The sequence below is a fragment of the Xenopus laevis genome, chromosome 3L (genome assembly GCF_017654675.1).
Source record: "Xenopus laevis strain J_2021 chromosome 3L, Xenopus_laevis_v10.1, whole genome shotgun sequence".
Lineage (NCBI taxonomy): Eukaryota > Metazoa > Chordata > Amphibia > Anura > Pipidae > Xenopus > Xenopus laevis.
Genome location: NC_054375.1, coordinates 54,164,799 through 54,187,434, shown reverse-complemented (window position 1 = coordinate 54,187,434; position 22,636 = coordinate 54,164,799). Strand labels below are relative to the sequence as shown.

The window sequence follows — 22,636 nt, the reverse complement described above, 5'->3', positions numbered from 1 at the left end:
GGACTGGAAAACTGGATGCCAAATCGCTAACTCAGCATGTTTCACAAATAGTGTTTTTCAGGACTGAAGTTCAATGTAGGCTCTTCTATTAAAATTCAGTCACAGAACATTTATTCTATTAAAGTTTTTTTGGGCACACAAAATGATGATATTTCATAGGAACAAAATGGATGTCCTCGGAGTGTATTATACTAATGGGCATGAAAAGGCAGGGGCTTAGTGTCTGCAATGACCCTCTTGGCCCGCTGGCAACAAAAAGTCTTATCAGCTCTCTGTGCTGCCTATTGAGATCCTAGATAGCTTGCTGCCTTCTGATTAAGTTCCCTTGGAGCTCTCATTTAAACAGCGTTGGTTTCTTACTGTGAATATAGTATTTGCTATCCTCTCCTGCATAAATCTCAATCTCTTTCTGCATTATATGCGTACCCCCTTCCCCCATCAATGACAGACAGCAGCTGGGGTTAGATTGCCTGCGGCTGCAGCAATCCTGTTTTCTCCCATCAGCATCACAGAAGCTGCCACTTTAACCAGCTGTTGCGTTTCCTCCAATCCATTGAAGCAGCTGTGATCCAGACCGTGTTTTTCCATTCTGTGTCTGCATGTTCCTTTCTCTCGCACACTGGCTCATTCTTCTTTCTCTGCTCTGCATTGCTGTGGAGCACACATAAGCCAGTACTGGGGAGTGTGGAGTAGAGAGAGCAGGCAACAGACGGGCAGAAGAAGGGACTGTGTCTGCTCTTTTCTGGCAAAGTGGAACCTGCTGATGTGTTGACACACAGCCAAGGGCTCACACCTGAAAAACAGCCAAGGGCTCACACCTGGAAAGTCACACCTGGGGTCAGCACCATACAGAAAGACAGGACACATATGGATCTTTCTGAGAGAGAAGATTATTGCCATGTACTGCGGAATGGAGGGATACCCTAAAACCAGCCAGGTTGTGACTTCACATTCTCACATTCAGTGACACCTTAACTTCTGCTTTGCAATGGGCTCATGGCTGGTGGACTCCAACCTGGACACCAGGATGGGTACAGCCTGTTTCCTGCTTGTCAGTGGCTTTCTCAGCTTGCAGCTTCCTCCCTCTGGTGAGTTTAACTGCTCCCCGTTTCCCTGCACCCCAACACTGGAAGTAGTACTTGTGATTTTATACCAGACTAGAAGTACTCTGTGTCCCTTATCTATGATGCCAGGCATGCCTCATCTCTGCTTTCACCGCATTCCAACTGTTCTTTGGAAAGAGCAGAAAGATAAACAATATTACGAACTGCATGTCATGCTCGTGTCTCCTTATCCAGTCAGTCACACACACAAGATGTATGCATGCCAGATAGTAACGTCTATGCATGCAAATATGAGTAATGTACTACTAGTTATAATGTGTTTGTCTGTCCAGCCTGCAGTTAAAACAAATCTGGGAACAGGTAATCATTTAAAATGGGCAATATAGAAATTCTGAATTCAGATTTTTCTATACAAGAGCTAAAAAAGCCATGTACAGTATACTTTACTATACTGTTGTATGTGTATATAATGGATAGAAAGATGATAGATAGATAGATAGATAGATAGATAGATAGATAGATAGATAGATAGATAGATATGTAATGACAGACTCTCTATCTCTCACAACCCACACACTCATACACTTTCTGACAAACATATAGTCTCACAAACACATACACTAACGTAATACACACATTCACACATTGTCTCTAACACATACTCTTCACAGGCACACGCAGCACTTTATGTTCACAAATCTCTGCTGCTTACGTACATATATACATTCATATAAAGATGATATTTGTATAATTTAAGATACCATGCATATTAATACAATTATGGTAAGTGTAATGTTCTTTTAAGTCAGAGATCAGCACGAGTGATCTCCCGATTTCCTGCTGAGTGGCTTTTACTGATTTCAGTGTTATCCAAAGGAGATGCATATATTTATTTATAGGTTTTAATAGGGTCAGAAAGCCAAGGATTCACCTTGCTATATTATTTACTGGCACTGGCCCGTGCTCTCTTGGGATATAATTTTAATAACTAAGCGCTAGTAGGGCCTGGCATCACTCTGTGACTCCTGGCATGGCTGATTTAGTGCCATGCAGGTGAATGATACATAGTAAAGGTGGCTATTTATTGTCACAGAACTGGCAGGGCTAAGGTATGAATAATTCACAGATTCCGTAAACACTGTTTGATTTGCCATTTCAGGACACGTACCTATGAATCTGTGAAAGGTGACTTACTACTATGGACAATGGCTTGGGGAATAGCAGGATTGTAACTGTTAACCCACGTCTGCTAAAATGGCTCAGCACAGTAGGCTTTATGGTTTCAATTGTACGGGACACAAATATCATAATTACTGCCCCCATTACCCTCTCTGTACTCATTCAGCACTCAAAAAACTTGTTTTGGATTAAGGTGGTACTAGAGTAAGGGGGAGGATTATACATCTGCTTCTATAAATGAAGGTTACCCTGTCTGTACTGTGTGTGTGTGGGCTGCAGGTGGGGTACATCCCAGCTTCATGCTTTATTGTAGATGTCCTTTACTTAACACATTTGATGCTGAACTCTTCTGCACTGCACTGATTTAAAGGTTTCTTTCATGTGACTGTAAGATGAAGCTGACTGACTCATAAGTGCATTTTAGTATTTCATCATAGGAAGATGTATTTGTTGTATGACTATAATATTATGCCTTCAGGGTCCAGTGTATTAAAAAGCCTTGAGTTTATAAATCCTTTCCTCTTCTATGCAATTATTGGGTTATATTAGTTCATTGTGAGTGAATGCATGTGCTGGATGAAGGATTTTGGATGAATTGTGAGCATAAAACGAAATGCCTCATATCTCATATAAAAGACTTAATGTGACATAAGTGTATCCTCAAGCATAGGCACCTGCTCCCCCTTTGGGTGACTTATTATCAGTTCCATGTTTGGGTAAAAGTGTAGTTTTGGTATGCAGAAATACCTCAATGCTTGAGAGGATCTGTTTTTGTGTGTTCATCTATAAGACGGCATTTGGTACAGGTGGAGACGGAGCTGGTGTGCCTGCGATATCAATTTAGAAATGTGGAGCTTAGTTCAAGCACCGTTATTTTCATCCAAGCAATGGTGCGTGGTATGCTTAACAGTGCGGGTCCTTGTACCTACATTAAGGCACAGATGGGTACGTGTAAATATGGATGCATTTGTGAGCAGTGTTAATGTGAACTCATTATAGTATATGTTTATCACTTACTTGTACACAGCAGCTGTGCATGTTGGAGGTGTTGCTGTCAATGCATGAAAATGAAGACATTTTGCATACCTTGCTTTTGCACAGGAACACCTTAGGGGTATTTTTTGCACTTGGGGCTATTAAGACGAGTGATCAGTCTCCTGAAGTTTTTATTTTACTTTAAAAAGTGACACCTAACCTTGCACTGCCAACCTTGCACTGCTGCTTCCAACATGATGCCAGGTGTGGTGTTGGTATTATGTTCCAAGCCTTCCTTGATCAGGTATACTGGACTTTCCTTAGTCCTTTAGTTACAATCAGTTGGATGTGAATAAGCAATGTTTCCAAGTGTGAATAGTATCAAATGTTCGAAGGATGAGCATGTCACTTTCATAAGAAGCCAATTTTCTCAAGAGTTCTAATTGTAAGCTCTCCAGGCTGGAAAATAGTTGTTCACATATTTGGTTTTAAGAATATTAATTCCAATCTATATATTCTGGTTCAGTAAAGCTTTTGTTATTGTACATAAGGATCCAACCATGTAAACATCTAGGATGATGATCCTTTTGACAAGCAATGCTCTGTACAAAAAGAAGGTCTTTGTATCAAGCACTACCATTTTGTTTACATCAATATGTCCTATGCTACAACTGGGCAGGTTTTTGGGGAGAGTGGACAGGGTATATGCCCTAAGCCCCGAGCATTAAATGGGCCTTTTTAGGAGAAAACCATTCATACAAATATAAAGGACATATTCATTATATTTTTGCAGGGGAGGCTGGGAGCTGCAGTCTAACTACAGCCCAGAAGTAACAAGTTTGATATCTTTGAATCATTCCCCTCTGTTCTTCCTCTGCACCATAATGCACAGGTCTGGGATCCGTTATCCGGAAACCTGTTATCCAGCAAGCTCTGAATTACGGGAAGACCATTTCTCATAGAATCCATTTTATCCAAATAGTCCAAATTTTAATAAAAACAGTACCTTGTACTTTATCCAAACTAAGACATAATTAATCCTTATTGAACCCCCATTGGGTTTATTTAATGTTTATATGGTTTCCTAGTAGACAAAGTATAAAGATTCAAATTATGGAAAGGCTCATTATCCTGAAAACCCCAGGTCCTGAGCATTCTGGATAGCAGGTCTCATACCTGTACCACACTTACTCCATCTCCCACCATCCCCCTAAGCCTTGCCTATCAATGTACAGTCCAATGGAAACATGGTAGGGCCAGTCTGTTTATTATTCAATGTATTGCAAAAGAAATACTGCTGCCTGCACTTTAAGATTCAGTAAACTTTATCAACATATTTGTAACTAGTCTTCCATTAAAAATAGGTCACATATGAAGATACATTCTTTATATGAAAGCTCTCTTTTTCTAATAGGTCTTCTAAATCAAATTCTGTCACTTAAGGTAAGAAATGTTGTTGAATCAGCATCTGATATGTACTATATGATTGGCATCATACTATACATTATACTTTTATGTTGGGCAATTTTACTTGACTTACATTTAATGCTTTTAGACTGCATCGAGTGCTCCTGCACCCAAAGTTACACCATTTAATCATTACACGGAGCCCTCTGACACACTAATGATTCTACCGTGACCCTAGACTCTCTAGACCAGCTCCCACACACATAGAATATTAACACTTCTCCTTCTGGAAATTACCTTTGCACAATTCATTATGGTGCATTATTCTAATATTACATATGTCAAGTGACTGGACAATCCTCCTTAATAAAATCCTATGTACAGAACAGCTATTTTAGTAATGATTCTCATACTATTATCTAATTAAAACTAGTGGTGGATTAAAATAAAGACAGATAGGATGTCAGCAACAGGCTCAGAGCTCCACAGGACTCAAAGCTGAGGACCAGCCAATTGTGAGGCGTAAGGTATTTAGTAAATTATGTGTGGGGCACTACAAGCCAATAATCAGGCTGTGGATATGGCTAGCAAGATATTCCAGTCTACCTGTCCAATATCTGCAGATTCCACCTGTGAGACTATGGGGCAAATTCACTAAGATTCGTAGTTGCGCCAAGCGTAACTTCGCCGCACTTCGCCAGGCGTAGTTTCGCCAGCGCTTCGCAAGTTCACTAAAATCCGAAGTTGCACTCAGGGGTAGAGTAAGGTTGCGAAGTTGCGCTAGCGTTGATTCGCTAAGCGAAGCGAAGTTACGCTAGCGATGGTTAATTTGCATACGGCGCCAAATTCAAATTTCAATGGAGGAATACGTATCAGCACTACAAATGCCTGGGAAACCTTCAAAACATCAAATAAAATTTTTATTTTGCCCTACACATGTGCCCACTGTATAGTTAAGTTGCCATGAGTTAGGAAATGTAGGGGGGAAGGAGGTGGCGAAGGAAGTCTAGCGTAAAAGGTAGCGTTCAGAACAATGCGCGCGTTAGTGAATTTGCATAGTTATGTCCGTTGCGCAAATTAGCCAGGCGGAATGGTGCGAAGTTACACTAGCGAAGTTACTCCAGCGTCCGTTAGTGAATTTGCGAAGTAACGAAAATGGCCAACGCTAGCAAATTGACGCTAGCGTTAGGCGCTTCGGCGCATAGTGAATTTGCCCCTATTTTTCCCTTACATGGGCCAAAAAGCTTCTAACTCAGAGTGGCTGAGTTAGCATTCATTATTGGCTGATATGGGCAGCATTCCACTGCTTACCTTTATACTGTCTCATTTCAGTCTATTACTAGGTGGATATGCATGCATGTTAGGAGAGCTGTATATGGCAAAAATATATATTTTTTGTTATAAACCCTTTAAAGGGGAGGTTTAAAATGTCACACGGACTCTCTGAGAACTGGAACACACACATACTGTATTTATCAAGACTACTGCACATGAGATTCTTTGCTGATGACACATTAAAGGTGTTGTTTATCTTTAAATTAACATTTAGCATGATGTAAAGAGTGATATTCTAAGACGAATTGAAATTGGTTTTCATGTATTATTATTTCAGTTTTTTTTAGTTAATTAGCTTTTTATTCAACAGCCCTCCATTTTGCAGTTACAGCAATCTGGTTGCTAGGGTCCAAATTACCTTAGAAACTATGCATTGACATGAATGAGATACTGGAATATGAATAGGAGAGGGCGTGAATAAAAATATGAGTGATAAAAAGTAACAATACAAAAGCATTTGTAGCCTTACAGAGCATTTGTTCTTTAGATAGGGTCAGTGAGCTGGAAAGAGTCAGAAGAAAAAAAGCAAATAATGTAAAAACCATAAAAATGAAAAAATGAAGTCCAATTGAAAAGTTGCTTAGAATTAGCCATTCTATAACATGCTAAAAGTTAACGTAAAGGTGAACTACCACCTTAACATATACTATCTCTGTGACCAGATGATAACCAAAATTAATTTTCAATGAAGAAATGTGGAAAGAAGCACAGGTTTATTTGCTTGTTGTTTATCATGTTAACATGGCATCTATAGAAACTAACGATGGGCGAATTTGGGCCAAAAATTCCCCGCGAAATTCGCGAAACTGCGCCGGCGTCTCGTTAGCGAAAATGTGAAAATGCACCTGCGTCCAAATAAATGGACGCTGGTGTCCATTTTTTTGACGCCGGCGAATTTTCGCGGCAGTTTCACAGATTTATTTGCAGGCGGCCAATCGCAGGAATTTGTCCATCACTAATAGAAACACCTCCTAAAAAAATTAATACATGTGTCAATACACAGACTCAATAGATGAAAAATGATTATAAAGAGGCTTGCAGTCTGTATAAACTGCTATTAAGCTACGTACATTCCAATAGCAATGCTCACTGAAAATTGGACACATAAATGCTAGGTGGTGGTAGACATTCACACACCAGTGCTGCATTGCTTATTGTAAAGTCACTATTAAATGCCAAAAAAATCCTCTGACACTTGGCACACTTTCAAGTAACTGGGGTCATTTTGGCCATTGTACAGGTGAATGTTCATGTTCTGATTATCTAATCATAGATTATATTATTAACTTGTATTTTTAGCGAGCCAACATAATGCGCAACGCTATATACAGTATATATATAATATATATGAAATATGGATAATGTAATGCCTATAAATGACCAAAAGTTCTGTCTGGCATGTAAGGGAACCACCAATCTCCCTGTGTCGATCAAACTCCCCAGTATTGTCATAAACAAAAAAGTACAAAAAAAAAGAAAATATATATCTGTATAACTGCTTTTCTGAAGACGTGACAAAATCTCTAGAAATCGATGAATGTTAAAAACCTTCTTTACACTAGCTGCATCAGTATTCAAATCAGATACACGGGAGCTTGCACCATATGCCCTTAAATTGTTATTAATCATTTTTTAACACCTTCTATACAACCACTCAGGTGTTTTGTGCTATTTCTACTCCTATACATCAATACCTAGCTATTCATGATACACATTATCACCTACAACTCCCACTCTCCCTCCAGACCATATTGAGAAACTGAGATCTGTATTTACCCACTAATTAAAGACTACATGGAAATATATACTGCTACAACAAAATGAGTCTTACACATAAAATGACTTCCATATTATTATGTGCTGCAAAGTTTGCATGTGTGAATCTTTGTATCCCATTTAAACTTGCTTATACCTGTACTGTATGTACAATATAAAATGACAGGCAAATGCTGTATATGTGGCAATAACTATCGTATTTAAAGTATGTAATACAGGTATAGGATCTATTATACAGAAAATCATTATCCATAAAATCTAAATTCAGCAGTATAATATCCAATAACATCTTCTTCAAACATGTTTCTTAATTTTTTACTGATCTGGCTTTCTCTGTAATACTATAACAGTACCTTGTACTGGATGTGCATTACCTTGTATAAATAAGTGTTTAAAGGGATACTGTCACGGGAAAATACTTTTTTTTCAAAATGGATCAGTTAATAGTGCTGCTCCAGCAGAATTCTGCACTGAAATCCATTTCTCAAAAGAGCAAACAGATTTTTTTATATTCAATTTTGAAATCTGACATGGGGCTAGACATATTGTCAATTTCCCAGCTGCCCCAAGTCATGTGATTTGTGCTCTGATAAACGTCAATCACTCTTTACTGCTGTACTGCAAGTTAGAGTGATATCAACCCCCTCCCTTTTCCCCCCCAGCAGCCAAACAAAAGAACAATGGGAAGGTAACCAGATAACAGCTCCCTAACACAAGATAACAGCTGCCTGGTAGATCTAAGAACAGCACTCAATAGTAAAAACCCATGTCCCACTGAGACACATTCAGTTACATTGAGAAGGAAAAACAGCAGCCTGCCAGAAAGCATTCCTCTCCTAAAGTGCAGGCACAAGTCACATGACCAGGGGCAGCTGGGAAATTGACAAAATGTCTAGCCCCATGTCAGATTTCAGAATTGAATATAAACAAATCTGTTTGCTCTTTTGAGACATGGATTTCAGTGCAGAATTCTGCTGGAGTAGCACTATTAACTGATGTGTTTTGAAAAAAACATGTTTTCCAATGACAGTATCCCTTTAAGTGTTAATGGCAGAAATCATTTTGGCTTTATGGTTAAATGTATTTAGCAACTTTAAGTTATGGTGGTCCAAAATTTGGAATGATCCCTTTTAGAAAATTTCAGGTGCAAAGTGTTGATGATAAAAGGGCACATAGACTTACCCTGAAGCAGCGTGTAAAGTGCAATTTTAAGAACAATCACCATGTTTTTTTCCCATAATGCAACATTTTCCCCAGAATCCTTGCAACATTGTGGGTGCATCTGCTGCAGTTACGTCCAATTCACCAAAATAGTTGAGAATGCTTGTGCACTTTGTTGCAAATTGGACCCAGTTGCGCTGAATATTTTTGAAGTGTGCCTCGCATTATTTCCAGTGTTTGGCCTGTGAGTGACATCTGTACCCAATTCTTTAGGTGCAACTGTGCTATAATGATTCATACTGGGCTCTGAGTGAACCCTGGAACTACTGTCACCTTCTGACCAGGTAGTAGCTCCATGGTACCCTCACATTCCTGCCTCAATTAGCACAGCAGTTCCAATTTGGTACAGAAGACAGGATGGACTGAGCAGCGCAACAATTTGGAAGCACAAATAGCGCATTTGGACCAAACTACCTCTGATAGAAAGTGGTTTTAGATGCAACTCACTGCAGAGAGAAGTGCAAATTGCCCACTGCATCTGAAGACAAAAAAACCCTAATATCTTTGATACCTGTACATAATGATAAATTAAAAGTATTCATATGATTCAGGTTATAATGTCTCTAGTTGTGCCTTATCCTTTGTTAAACTGCAGAAGACCCCTTCACAGATGTTAAATACATTGAAACTATTGATTGGCGAATTTGCACGTTTCGCTCCGCTGAAAAATTTGCGCCGGCGTCCGTTTTTTTTGGAAAAAAAAAATTGACGCCTGCGAATTTTTGCCGCGAATCTTCGCGGGCGTTTCGCGAATTTATTCGCTGGCGGCGAAACGCGCCAATTCGCCGCGAATTCGCGCCTGGCGAATAAATTCGCCCATCACTAATTGAAACTATTGTATACATCAGTGAGAAATTGTACCTGCCACTTCAAACAGTCTATATGTTTAACAGGAGACCTTCCAGTAGGAGGAGAAGAACATTGATTAACAAGAAAACATCAATGAGGTCAGGTGCATCCAAAGACACGTGTGTATACAGGAGAAATTGAAGAAAATGTCAGTGCTACAGATAGAATTTCCAGTTAGGGAGTACCATGGGATTACGCAGTCTACATGTTATATATCCTTGTGTTTTACCTTATTTCTCCCCATCACTGCTTTTTTGCTTACCGTGTCCTAAAATTCCCCAGCTAAAAAAACATTCCCTTGGCGGCTTCATTCACTTTCAGCAATAGCTTTCATCTCCAACGCAGTGACAGAAAGCAACAGGCACACTCACTTGCATACAAGTTATATCAGTACATGGATTTCCAGTTAAAGGGCTAGCATAAGATGTTCCAATAATTGTACTTGAAGCACACTTTTAAAAGCTACCAAGGAAATGTATTGAAGTATCAATATTAGAAGAAGCCGCATCATATACTGATCTCCATACATCTGATATCAGCTTGCTTCATGTGAGAGTTGGGTGGCATAATAATGGTTGCCTGATATACTATTCCCTGTTGGAGGAGATCTAAGAGGAGAGTTATTTAAGTTTACCAGGACGTTTGACTTGCCCTGGCCTTGCATATTGGCCTGGCCTTATTAGTAACATCCAAGTGTATTCTGGTTGCTCACTGAGCAAATAAGTGCTTCCTTTAATCAATACATTTTCAAGCATCTAAGCAAAGAATACAGACAATTAAGGGGGACTTAACCACCCCAAAACGACACCAGTTGCTAAATAGTCATATATATATATATTCTCCAGTGCAAAGCCTGTTATCGGTAGCTTCCCAAACAAAATTTCACACTCCTCTATCCAGGCCAAATACATAGTAGCTGGATCTGTCAGTCTTACTAGTGTGTGTTTTGTTGAAATTTGTCATAGCTCAGGTACCTCAACTAAATATCCAGTAACTCATGGGTGCACCAGTCTCTGTATCTTCAAACCAGAGGCAAAAGTTCCTTTCACATTTTATTTTTGTTGCAATAAAATTTTGTATGCAGTGTAAGCCATTGCTTCTGACGCATATGAATAATAAAGACTCCTGCGTAAGGCTAGTGGGTGTTTAAAAGGAAATAAATCCCAGAATAACCTTTTTCTCATATGGCAAAGGTATCAGATGATGTGAAAATCAGGAACGCGCTAGAAAATTCACCCAGAAGGGCTGTTCTGATTGCATTTTATTTATATGTACAGTTGAAATCAGTGTAGCCCAGCAAATTGCATTTATTAGAAATGTCTGATATTTTACATTATCGTCTTTAGTCTGTAGTAAAATGTATAGAGTTAGTGATTCAAGTAGTGATGGGCGAATTTATTCAAGTAGTGATGGGCGAATTAGCTGCGAATAAATTCACGAAACCGCCGTGAAAATGGACGCCGGTGTCAAAAACGAGATGCCGGCGCCGTTTCGTGAATTTGGTGGGAAACGCCTAAAATTCGCCCATCACTACATGCAAGTGGGAGTTACTGGCCCTACATCAACATCATTTTGATGGAGAAAATGAAAATCAGTCAGGGTCCATCTGCCGCATTTATACTCTTACGCCAGCCATTCTACTAATTTTAGTAAAGGACATACAGAGGGGTGTCTGGAAGTGCTACCCCTGTGACGTATATATAAGCATGTGGCCAAGGGAATCAGGGACAATATTTTCTCACTGTGTAGAGTTGCTTTGCATATTGCCAGGAGTGTAAACTTATTAATACATGCATCATCACTTTTATGCAATCCCAAATATCCCAGAGTACATAGTATGTCTTCCAGCTCTATACAACTCTCCTTCATAATGCTGAAGGCAGCAAAATGCACTTGAGTTATTTCTACTTAAACCTCCCCTAAAATAAGGATATATCCTATGAAATGCTCCTAATCCTTCTAGCTTTCTATTTTATCTCTTTCCCTGCTGCACATTTACTGATAGAAAAGCACTGAGTTATGAAGTAATTACTCTGTGCCATAGCATAGGAAAAGAGGTGATTGTCGGCTGATGTATGGCTAAAGGCCATGCAGTTGTGCAAACTGAACACCAGCACCAACCCGTAATGTCACTCATGAATGCAGAAGGGAGTTATAAAGTAAAATGTATAGCGTGGAAGCAAGGATTTCCTACTTAAACTGCTGCTTAAAGGACCAATAACACCAGCACATGAAAGCGCCCCATACGTATTTTAAGGTTCACTTAGTTTGCACATTAGAAAATTAGGCACCATTAAAAAAATGATTCCCTGTAGATCTTACAATTTTGTTTTTTCATGAATACGTATTATCTAAGTGACCATTAAACACAAATGACAGAATGGGGCTTTCTTTAGACGGATTGAACATGGTGAAAATTTGCAGAGATGACAGCAAAGACAATTGTATAAAAATTAGGAATTTGACTTTAAAGAAATGACATTTTTCACATTACCTATCCCTGTGTCCAGGTCCACATTGTAAATCCTTTGCTGAATCCATTGCTGAAAGCAAGCCTTTCCATACCTTTGATGCATGTTAACTTGCAAGACACTGTATATCAATAAGTAACCCACTTTAAAAGCCTAAGCGCAATATTGTCTAATATTATAAGAGCTGCTACTCTTACCATTTATAATTTCTTCTGATTTCTTCTTTTTTCCTTTTTAATATAATAACTACCTGACATTCTCTGGAAAAAAAGTTATATGCTCATCTGAGGAGCTGCCATAGCTAGGTATTATTAAGCTAATGAATTCTATTCTAAAACGGCAAGGTTTAGATAATACATTTTTTTTTCCTGTCTGAGTCGCAAGGACCTGCACAACAACAAACCAGTTACTGAATCTAAAAGGAGAGCAGAGGAGAGCAAAATGCTTTTTTCATAAGTGAAACAACTCAAAACCTGCTATTTATTTGTCACTTCCTGCAAATTGCTGCTAAGCGCAAGTTTCTAAAAGGGCTGCACTGGGATCTCTTCTTCTACCTAATTGCTCCTCTATCCACAGGGCTGTGGGAGGTGATCAAAGGTCTGTGCCTCTCCTGAGTAGTGTCTTCTTGCTTGGTGGTTCACTAGGCTCTTTGTAAACAAGCTGCTATAAAATTGCTGGACAAACCAGTCACTCATATCATGCCACAGGGGCCTCTCCTTACCAGCCCTTAGACAATTAAGATGATTTTTAATTTGCTGTGTGCATCAGGGAGACCGGGTAATATCCAGCTCTTCTCTTTATTATTTCAGGATTTTTTAACTCCCTATTCTTATATTCAGTACACATTCATCATCATCATCATTTATTTATACAGAGCCAACAAATTACACAGTACTATTCAATAATAATGCAACAGAGAACTTAACAAACAAGGGTTACAGAATAAAAACACAGGATTAAAGGTCCCTGCACACAAAATATTACAATCTGTTGGGATTGGAAACAATTGCCTTATTGATTGATAGGAAAATGGCGATGACTCTTTTTCGTATGCTGAGTTGACATAAAACAGGGTACATCAAATAGACTTCTTTAAATAGGAGTGTCATTTAGAGGGAAGAGAATGATTGGTTGTAGCTGAAAATGAAACAGGCAAAAGCTTGAGGGCAATCTTATAGTCAGAATGGGATTAAATGAGAGGAGAGGTGCAGGTCACATGCAGAGCACAGGGAGTATGAAGGAGAATATTTTGAGATCATAGTTGAGATGTTGGGAATTGGTTGCTTAAGGTCTTAATTGTGAGTTTTAGGAATATTTGTATAATTCAAGAGAAATGTACTTAAGTTGAGCCTAGGGTTTTGCATAGGGGATGAGCTGATATGGCTCAGTGGATGGGTAGAACAGACCTACAAAGACAAAGGGGAATGCCTGTAAGGAATACATTGACGTATTTGAGGTGAGAAATAAGATAGGTGTTATTGTTAGCTAGTGTAAAGTGCAATTTAAGTCATTGGAGATGATGGAGTGGTTGGAATAGGCAAGGGTTTGGACGTAGGGGTAGATAAATCTGAGTCAAAAATGACTCCCAGGCAGCAAGTGTGTGTGATTGACCCTTGAGGAACACCATTACAGGAAGGGGAAAGCACTACCAGAAAAATCAACTTGATGTCAACAGAGTGCAACACCTCTAAGAGAAAATGGTTATCAACTGTGTTAATGCTAAAGCTAGTTAGAAAAAAAAATAAAATGCAATAATGACCTTTGCATTTTGCTATGAGAAGGTCATTGGCTAACCATTATAGCAGTTTGGGTTTAAAAAAAAAAAAGACAAATGTCCATAAAATCAGCCCTTCAGTGTTACCTTTATCACTGACCCATATAAGGAAAAGAATCTATGTGGAAGCCATACAGCAAGGGATTTAAAATGCAATTGTAGGTTAGATTTTGATGGATGTTAACAAGACTTTTCAGTGATTTTTCTACTGAGAAAAACATGGGGTAGTCACTAAAAGTTGTACTTTGATAAAGGGATTCATTCACTATCGATCAGTTCGTATTAGCAAATACAGTTTAACCCTAACCCCCTTTTGTTTGGTTACATGTCTTGCATGCTTGGCTTTTTTATTGCCACAGTGGCAGTGAAAATGTTGACAATCACTACAGCTTAACTCCCATTGGTCAGCCCATAAAAATTGCACCTTCTGGGTAGCAATCTGTGGCAATCATCAGCATTCTGATTATCAACTGATTATCTATCTACTAATGTTTTAAATAAGGATTAGAACATGCTCAAAATTCACAGGGGCATCAACTGCTTATACCTACCCATGTTTTCATGTCGGCCATAAACCCTATCCATATCCATTTTTAGGTCTCTGATTCAGGACCTGGCCACCAACTATTATGGAACATCCAGATTGACTTTTCTGCAATTGTAATAGATTCCTATTAAAATTGACTGTTGCTCACCTTTATTACTTTATTTTTTTCATATACACTAGTATATATATATATAATACACAAAAGCCATGAATATCCTGTAAATTATATCCTTATAAACGGTGAGTAGTGATGTCATCAGTTATAAACGGTGAGTAGTGATGTAATTTCTGTCACATGACTCACTAAAATTTGTGTATTATAATAAATAAAGTACCCCCAGTTGTAAAATATGAGGATATTAGAAGTTACCTCGGAGTTCCATGACCTGTATAAAAACACTCGGCCTTCGGCCTCGTGTTTTTATATGGTCATGAAACTCCTCGGTAACTAATAATATCCTTATATTTTACAAGAGGGGGTACTTTATTCACTATATAATACACAAAAGCCATGAATATCTTGTAAATTATATCCTTATAAACGGTGAGTAGTGATGTCATCAGTTATAAACGGTGAGTAGTGATGTAATTTCTGTCACATGACTCACTAAAATTTGTGTATTATAATTAATAAAGTACCCCCAGTTGTAAAATATGAGGATATTATAAGTTACCTCGGAGTTCCATGACCTGTATAAAAACACTCGGCCTTCGGCCTCGTGTTTTTATATGGTCATGAAACTCCTCGGTAACTTATAATATCCTTATATTTTACAAGAGGGGGTACTTTATTCACTATATATATATATATATATATATATATATATATATATATATATATATATATATATATATATATATACAGTATATATATATAATTCTTATTAGCATGTTTTTATAAAACTGAGCCTGAGTATTTGCTAACATATCCACAGTGAAAAAAGCATCTGCCATCTAGAGATAAAAATGCATGTGCCTGCTTGTCACAATAGTGACCACCCTCTGAGTGCAGTATTGGAAACTGTGCTGCAGGGGATAGAAGATATCCATTGGTGGTTGCAGCCAGCCTCCCATTTCCTGCATGAACACTTGGATTTGGTCAAGGGGAATAGAACACATTGATTGCAGGGCACACAGGACGATTTTAATTTATGGATCTACATGCTTTTCATTTTTGCCTGACTATCCATTTTTAAAGTGTGAATTTCAAGCCAGTATACTGTGCACTTAAGTAGTTTTACTTATGCCCAGCAACTGAAGAGGTTATGTTATTATTATTCTTTATGTATATAGCACCAACATATTCCATAACTCATCACTTCCTTCAAAAGGTAATGAAAAAACCCCTCCATGTTCTTGTTTTGTAAAATGTACCAACTACCGTTATATATATGTCCACTGGAATAAACTTTGTGACTTCACTTTGCATAGTGCTCAACAATATTCCATGACCTTCCACCAAGAGAGTTTCAGAAAGAAAAAAAAAGTCTGAGCTAAGAATTGGGGACTGTGTAGAGATGAAGAAAATAATTGAGGGTTACTATTAACTTGAGTCACTAAGGAATTGGGTAGGCTTCCAATAAGATATATGGTTGAAGGATGGGAGTTGCTGAGTACAGGTGAAATACTGAAAAAAATTGTTGTGTTCACCACTAACCAAAAGGTGCTCTACACTTACTCATATCATAGTGTGCAGTAAGCTACTAAAGATGCCCTCCCTTTAAAAAAAAAACAGGGATTGTTTGTCCATATATTGCAATATATTCAACAAGGTCAGCTATGTAAAATTAATCTCTGGCATGGGCAGTCCTATCCGCATTTTCAACTGGTTCATTATGAATTCCATTGCTTCATTGTATATTTTTCATTGACTTAGTTTTACCTCCAGCAAGCTCCCAAATGGTTGTATAAATACTGAAATAGTTATTGAAGTGTCTGTGGAATATATATAGTAATAATGGTAAATGATAGGGCGAAATTATTGGCAGACTAAAGAACATATTTGGATATGTGTATGAAGGTTAGATACAGTAATAGGCATAAAGGCTCATTAGTAACAAGCACTGACACATAATGGGCGCAAAGTTGTGTTTCCGTTGTGTTTTTTGTTGTGCAACACTACTGCACAGTGTGTCTTTCAGCCTTTGTCTGAGCATTCAGCGCAAGTAGCTGAGCACAGATCACTTGAATAATTCAAGGTGTTAAATGTAGATGTCCTTTTAATGGAAGTGTTAATAAAGTAATTTTGTTTACTAAGAGCCATGTGAACAACAGTTACTTCAGGAGAGAAATTATGGCTCTGGTGGCAAACTGAATATACTGACAGAAACTCAGAGTATGTAAAGCAGCTATAATGCAGCTAGTTGCATTAGAAGACAGAATTATAACAGTATCATGATAAAGAAACAAATCAGGAGTGAGTCTACCGGTACATAAATAAATGGCCTTACATTGCATTACATTTCCCTGAACATAATATGCATGAGCTGACATACAGAATCTCATACGCACACATTAATATTTCATGATTTCTCTATTATGATAGAGTGTTTTGTGTTCAAAACTGAAGACGTAGATATATCAAGGGTGGACAACTGCATATGTCAAATAAAAAAGAATAAAACCATAGAAGGCAGGAGTGAATTCAATATGTGATCTTACGATTAAATGTGACCATTGCAGAGCAGTCAATGGACCCCAGGATTTTATTACCTCTCTGACTTAGAGTTGCAACTGGTGTGGTTATAACTCATCAGAGGATCACCAGTTTACAAAGAAAAATAGTAGAATTGAACTCTTGTGATATGAAAGGTATAAGTTATTACCAATATAATCAATACAATGTCTTCTAAATATGGCAGAATGATGGCAAAAACATATCCCTACCAGTCGCCCCATGAGTCCAAAGTGTTTGGCTTCATTTATCAGTGAGTAATGTGCATTTAATCTCAATGCATTGCTTTTCCCCAGAATTCAGGCATATTTGCATGTGTCACAAAACTAAATAGGAGACTATAAACCAACACAGGCATAACCTTTGAATTTCTGCTCTAATGTGTTTGCAAAGTGGGAATTATGTGGGTGGGTCGCCCAAATAATTTGCAAGTAGGCACTGACCACTAATGAAAACCTACATTTAATGGCTGCTCAAAGGCACTTCCGGGAAAGGCAGAAAAATCAACCTAACTTTTCTTTGTTCCTCTCCAAGTGCTACAGTCATAGTTTATACAGTCCTTTCATGGTCACTAGAGAGTGCTGCTTAGATACACTGGGAAGATATCAGCTGTTAAGTACATTGTCCATATCAGTTTCGTTCAGACCTACAAAACACAATATATCAATACAGTGCATATACAGTAGGACTTCAGCAAATGTAACTGCAATATTACGTGTTTTCAAATATTGAATAAACATAGGTATAAACTGTTGGTGCCATTTACTACTTAATAGCATTAAATACTAATGGAAATAATGGAGAACGCATACCACTGAACACAGTACAATCAAGGAGAAGTCAACATTTGCAGAGGCACTAGATAAATTGTTGGCACAAGGGTTGTCTCGTGCAATCCTTTATTGCCTGAGCTATATTAGTAGACAGATAAATAGAGAGATGATAGATAGATATATAGGGGCAAATTTACTAAAGGGCGCAGTGGCTAACACTAGCGAAAATTCGCCAGCGTGACCTCATTTTGGCACTTTGCCGATTTACTAATGGGTGCTGACGTAAATTTGCTAGCGAAGTAGACATACTCTAGCGCTACTTCACACCCTAACGCCAGGCGAAGTTGTGCTCTGGCGAAGGGACGTAACTACGCTAATTGACTAACTTGCAGATTTTACTGAACGTTACCTCGTGCGCCAGACTTGACTTCACCAGCTCAGACCAGGTGAAGTGCAATAGAGTAGATAGGAGTTTCTTCAAAAATAGTTGAAAAAAAACGCTGGAGTTTTTTACTTCTTACTGGGTGATAGGCTGAAAAAGATCGAAAAATTTTTTTGGGGTACTCTCCTTCCCCCTTTTGGCACCTAAACTATACAGTGACAGGGTCAGTCTGGCCTGCCGGGGTACCGGGAAAAAACCCGGTGGGCCCCAGCCTTGGTGGGCCCCTAGAGCCCTTGCTTTAGTTAATTTGCAATCACAAAATAAAATGATTAATTTTGTACGATGTGGTCCCACAGGGTTTTTGACACAAATGCATCCGGGGGATCCCTCTAAAATCGCACCGGTAAGTGATTGGCAGCAGCGGGTACACCACCATCCTCTTGCCAAATCCGTCACTCTGCTTCCGACAATATCTAGCTGCCTGCCTGCCAGTATTGTCTGTCACCTGGTTGGAGCCGAGCTGCCGAGGACCCTGTGATCACATGATCCCGCCCTGCTATGCTGCTAGTGATTTTGGCTCCACTGCGCCTGCACGTAAATTTTACGTTTCAGGCAGCAAGGCAGGAGGCAGCCAACGTAGTATGTCCTGGGTCCACATTCTATTCGGTGCGGCGTTCAACTGCGATCAAGTGCATTGAGGAACTGTCTGTGGCCATGCACAGTTCACAGTTCAGCAGCACATCAGAACAGTTCTTCAGCAGAGTATGGCAGTCGCACAACTCCATCTCAGGTCTCCCAGGTGGCACATCTTACCTAACATGACTTTACTGGCTTCTTGGAAGCCTCCAATTGTGAACACCTTGCTGCAACATCATAACAGGTACTGACTTTGGTCTAACTAAACAAAAAAAATAAAATAAATACTCTTTGTGTCACTGTCACTAGGGTGGGGATGAGCAGACATACAGTTTCAAGTTTTTTAACCTCTTAGGGGTAAGTGTACCTTTGAGTTAACTTTTATTATGTTATAGAATGGGCAAGTCTTAGCAACTTTTCAATTGGTCTTATTTATTTTTATTTGCCTTATTTTATTATTTATTTTGCCTTTTTTTATATTTGTATGCCTAATTATTTGCCATCTTCTGACTCAAACCAATGCCTAGTTGCTAAGGTAATTAAGACCCTACCAACCAGATCAGTGCTGAACTTCCAAACTGGAGAGTTGAAAAAAATGCTAAGTAATTAAAAAAAAACCCAAATAAAAAAAATTAAGACCAACTGCAAATTGTCTTAGACTATCACTCTCTGGGTCATACTAAAAATTAATTTTAAAGGGATTGTGTCATGATTTTTATGGTGTAGTTTTTATTTCCAAATTATACCGTTTACACTGCAGATAATTCACTCTACCATATAAAATGTCATTCCTGAACCAGCAAGTGTATTTCTTTTAGTTGTAATATTGGTGTGTAGGTGCATCTCAGGTCATTTTGCCTGGTCATGTGATTTCATAAAGAGACAGCACTATAGGTTGGAACTGCTTTCTGGCAGGCTGTTGTTTCTCCTACTCAATGTAACTGAATGTGTCACAGTGGGACTTGGCTTTTACTATTGAGTGCAGTTCTTATGTGTACCACAGAGCTGTTATCTGGTTACCTTCCCATTGTTCTGCTGATGGGTTGCTGTGGGGGTGATTTCATTCAAACTTGCAGTAAAGAATGACTGAAGTTTATAGTGCACAACTGACATGAATGGGGGCACCTGGGAAAATGACAATACGTGTAGACCCATGCCAGATTTCATTACATTTCAAAAAAAATTTTGGGCGCTATTTTGTACTAGAGTGGGGGGTGTGGGCCCTTGAGATGAGGTTTCCTGGTGGGCCCCAAGCACCCCAGTCCGACACTGTACAGTGGGCACATGCGTAGGGCAATATAAGACCTCTATTTAATTTTATTAAGTTTCCCTGGCCTTGTGTAGTGTAATGTAGTTGCTACAGCATACACGTCCATTGTACTTTAACTGCACACCGTATGCTAATTAGGCATCGATAGCGTAACTTCGGACTGCTTATCCTATTATCGCAAGCGCAACTTCACAACCGTTCAGTCACCAGTGCGCAACTTCGGATCATCGTGAATTTGTGTAGCCATGGCGTAACTACACTTGTCGAAGTGCGGTGAAGCCGTTGCTAGCGCATTTTTGGCACTTAGTGAATTTGCCCCATAGATAGATAGATAGATTTGTTTAGAGCAAGAGATGGTTACTGAGCTCTATTGTATTTAAGCCTGGCACAATTTAATAGAAAATATGTTTCTATAGGGCCACTCTTTTTACTGCGTGTCGTGTTTTGCATTTTAATATCAGCCCTTAAGCCTTCTCTCAGTCTGTGCCAGGGAATAGGAGACAGTCACAAACAGCAAGGGAACAGCTTCTGCCTCAGCCCACATGGGAAGGGAGTGACTGTATGCTGGAGACATCCCAGATCTGGCAGGCAGTCTACAAGAGTGGGCTATTAACACTGCTGTCATCATTAACTGTACGTTGCTAATTTATATTTAAACAAGAAAACAGCCATTAGCACAACAAGAGCCCTACTAGCTCTTTGATAGGAGATGTCGGATGTTATTGTGTGTTTAACAAAGAGACGTGGGTGATGGATGGAGTGAGGGAGATGTCTTGCTGGGATAGCAGTCAGACAGAGCGAAGGGTGACAGCACACCCCTGAGGGTATTATTATTTAAGGACAGATACCAGTGGGTGACATGGTCATACAGGGGGAAGTAGCTGCTCTAGCTGAAGGTGAAGCAAAAGACATATATCAAGGACGCTAAGCACAATGGGAAAATGATATAGTGCACAGCAAACTAAACCAGAGAAAAGGGACAGCACAGGAAAGAAAGCTTTTATAAGTGGCACTGAACTATGAAAGAGAAATCAGGATGGCAGTCACAGAGACACTACCATCAAATCAAAAGGACAGCTGTAAAATAGACAGCTAGCAATACGAGCTGTTGTAATGAGCCAGCTAATAGGCAATAAGCAACATCACTGAAGTCAGCTACCGGCTAGAAAAAAATACAAGACGCAAAGAGGGAAACAAAAAGCCCCATTGTTAAAGACAGCAGTAGGCACAAATTGGTGGATAATGGCTTGCAAGCAATAGTAGAATGATTAGAGAGACAGGTGACTGTCATGGTGAGTGATACAACATGTTGGGGAGAAGATAGCAAAGGAAACTGACGTCGAAACACAGAGCAATTCTAAAGAAAGGCAATTATTGTACACAAGTAAAATGATTGATTATAAAGATCCAATTATACTAAATATGGGAGAAACAGTTTATGTAGGGCATAATAATGGGAACAAATTGTGGTGGGGGGAGGGACAAAGTTGAAAGAAAAGAAATCAGCTCTGCTCCTCACGGAAAAATGGAAGGCAGAGGTGGCTAACAGAGTATTCATTTGGCTTCAATGTGAGACCACCGGGAAAGAAGAGTAATCTCTCTAAAATCAGTTTTGATTCTATACAAGCTGCACTCTTGAAATCTAAAAACTCAATGCTTTTTTTCTTTACAGTTCCCAGTGTCCCTTATTTATTGTGAAATATGCATGTTTTGGACTTAAAGAAGGGAGGCATGAATGAGATGCAAGATCTGCACATGTGTAATCACAGCCCAGGGTTTAGACCAGTCCAGATATATTCCACAAATATGATTCTCACTGTGCTGTTCCCTGAATCCCTGCCCCTGAGTTGGGGCATCTGGGGGGTGTGGGGGGCCCAAAAGGCAGCAGCCTCAGTGGGCCCTAGACACCCCAGTCCAACACAGGCTAGGCATACCTTCAGAGCGGCATTGCTTTTGAGGTTAGGAGAGCAATCAAAAACAAAGAAAAACCACAAAAGCCAAAAGACTTAAAGGGGTAGTTCAACTTTTTGTATGTTATAGGATAGCCAATTCTAAGCAACTTTTTGATTGGTCTTCTTTATTTCTTCTTATGATTCTTTCCAGCTTTCAAATGGTGGTCACTGACCCCATCTAAAAAGAAATGCTCTGTAAGCCTACAAATGCATAGTTTATTATTCATCTTTCTAATCAGCCCCATTCCTATCCATATTCCAGTCTTTTATTCAAATCAATGCATGGTTGCTAGGGTAATTAGGACCCTAGCTGAAATGGCAAAATGGAGAGCCGCTGAATAAAAAGCTAAA

General features: G+C 39.0%; 1 protein-coding gene across 2 annotated transcripts in view; it reads left to right on the top strand.

The window, feature by feature from the left end:
* The first annotated feature begins 399 nt into the window (after positions 1–399).
* Positions 400–22,636, top strand: part of LOC108710982 (netrin receptor UNC5A) — a 189,971-nt gene continuing 167,734 nt past the window's right edge. Inside the window, exon 1 of one of the 2 annotated variants that reach the window (XM_041586231.1) lies at positions 400–1,088. In XM_041586231.1, coding sequence (XP_041442165.1) covers positions 989–1,088 — 100 coding nt within the window. In that variant the 5' untranslated portion in view covers positions 400–988. The remainder of the gene's footprint in view (positions 1,089–22,636) is intronic. The other variant, XM_041586232.1, reaches the window with a different exon arrangement.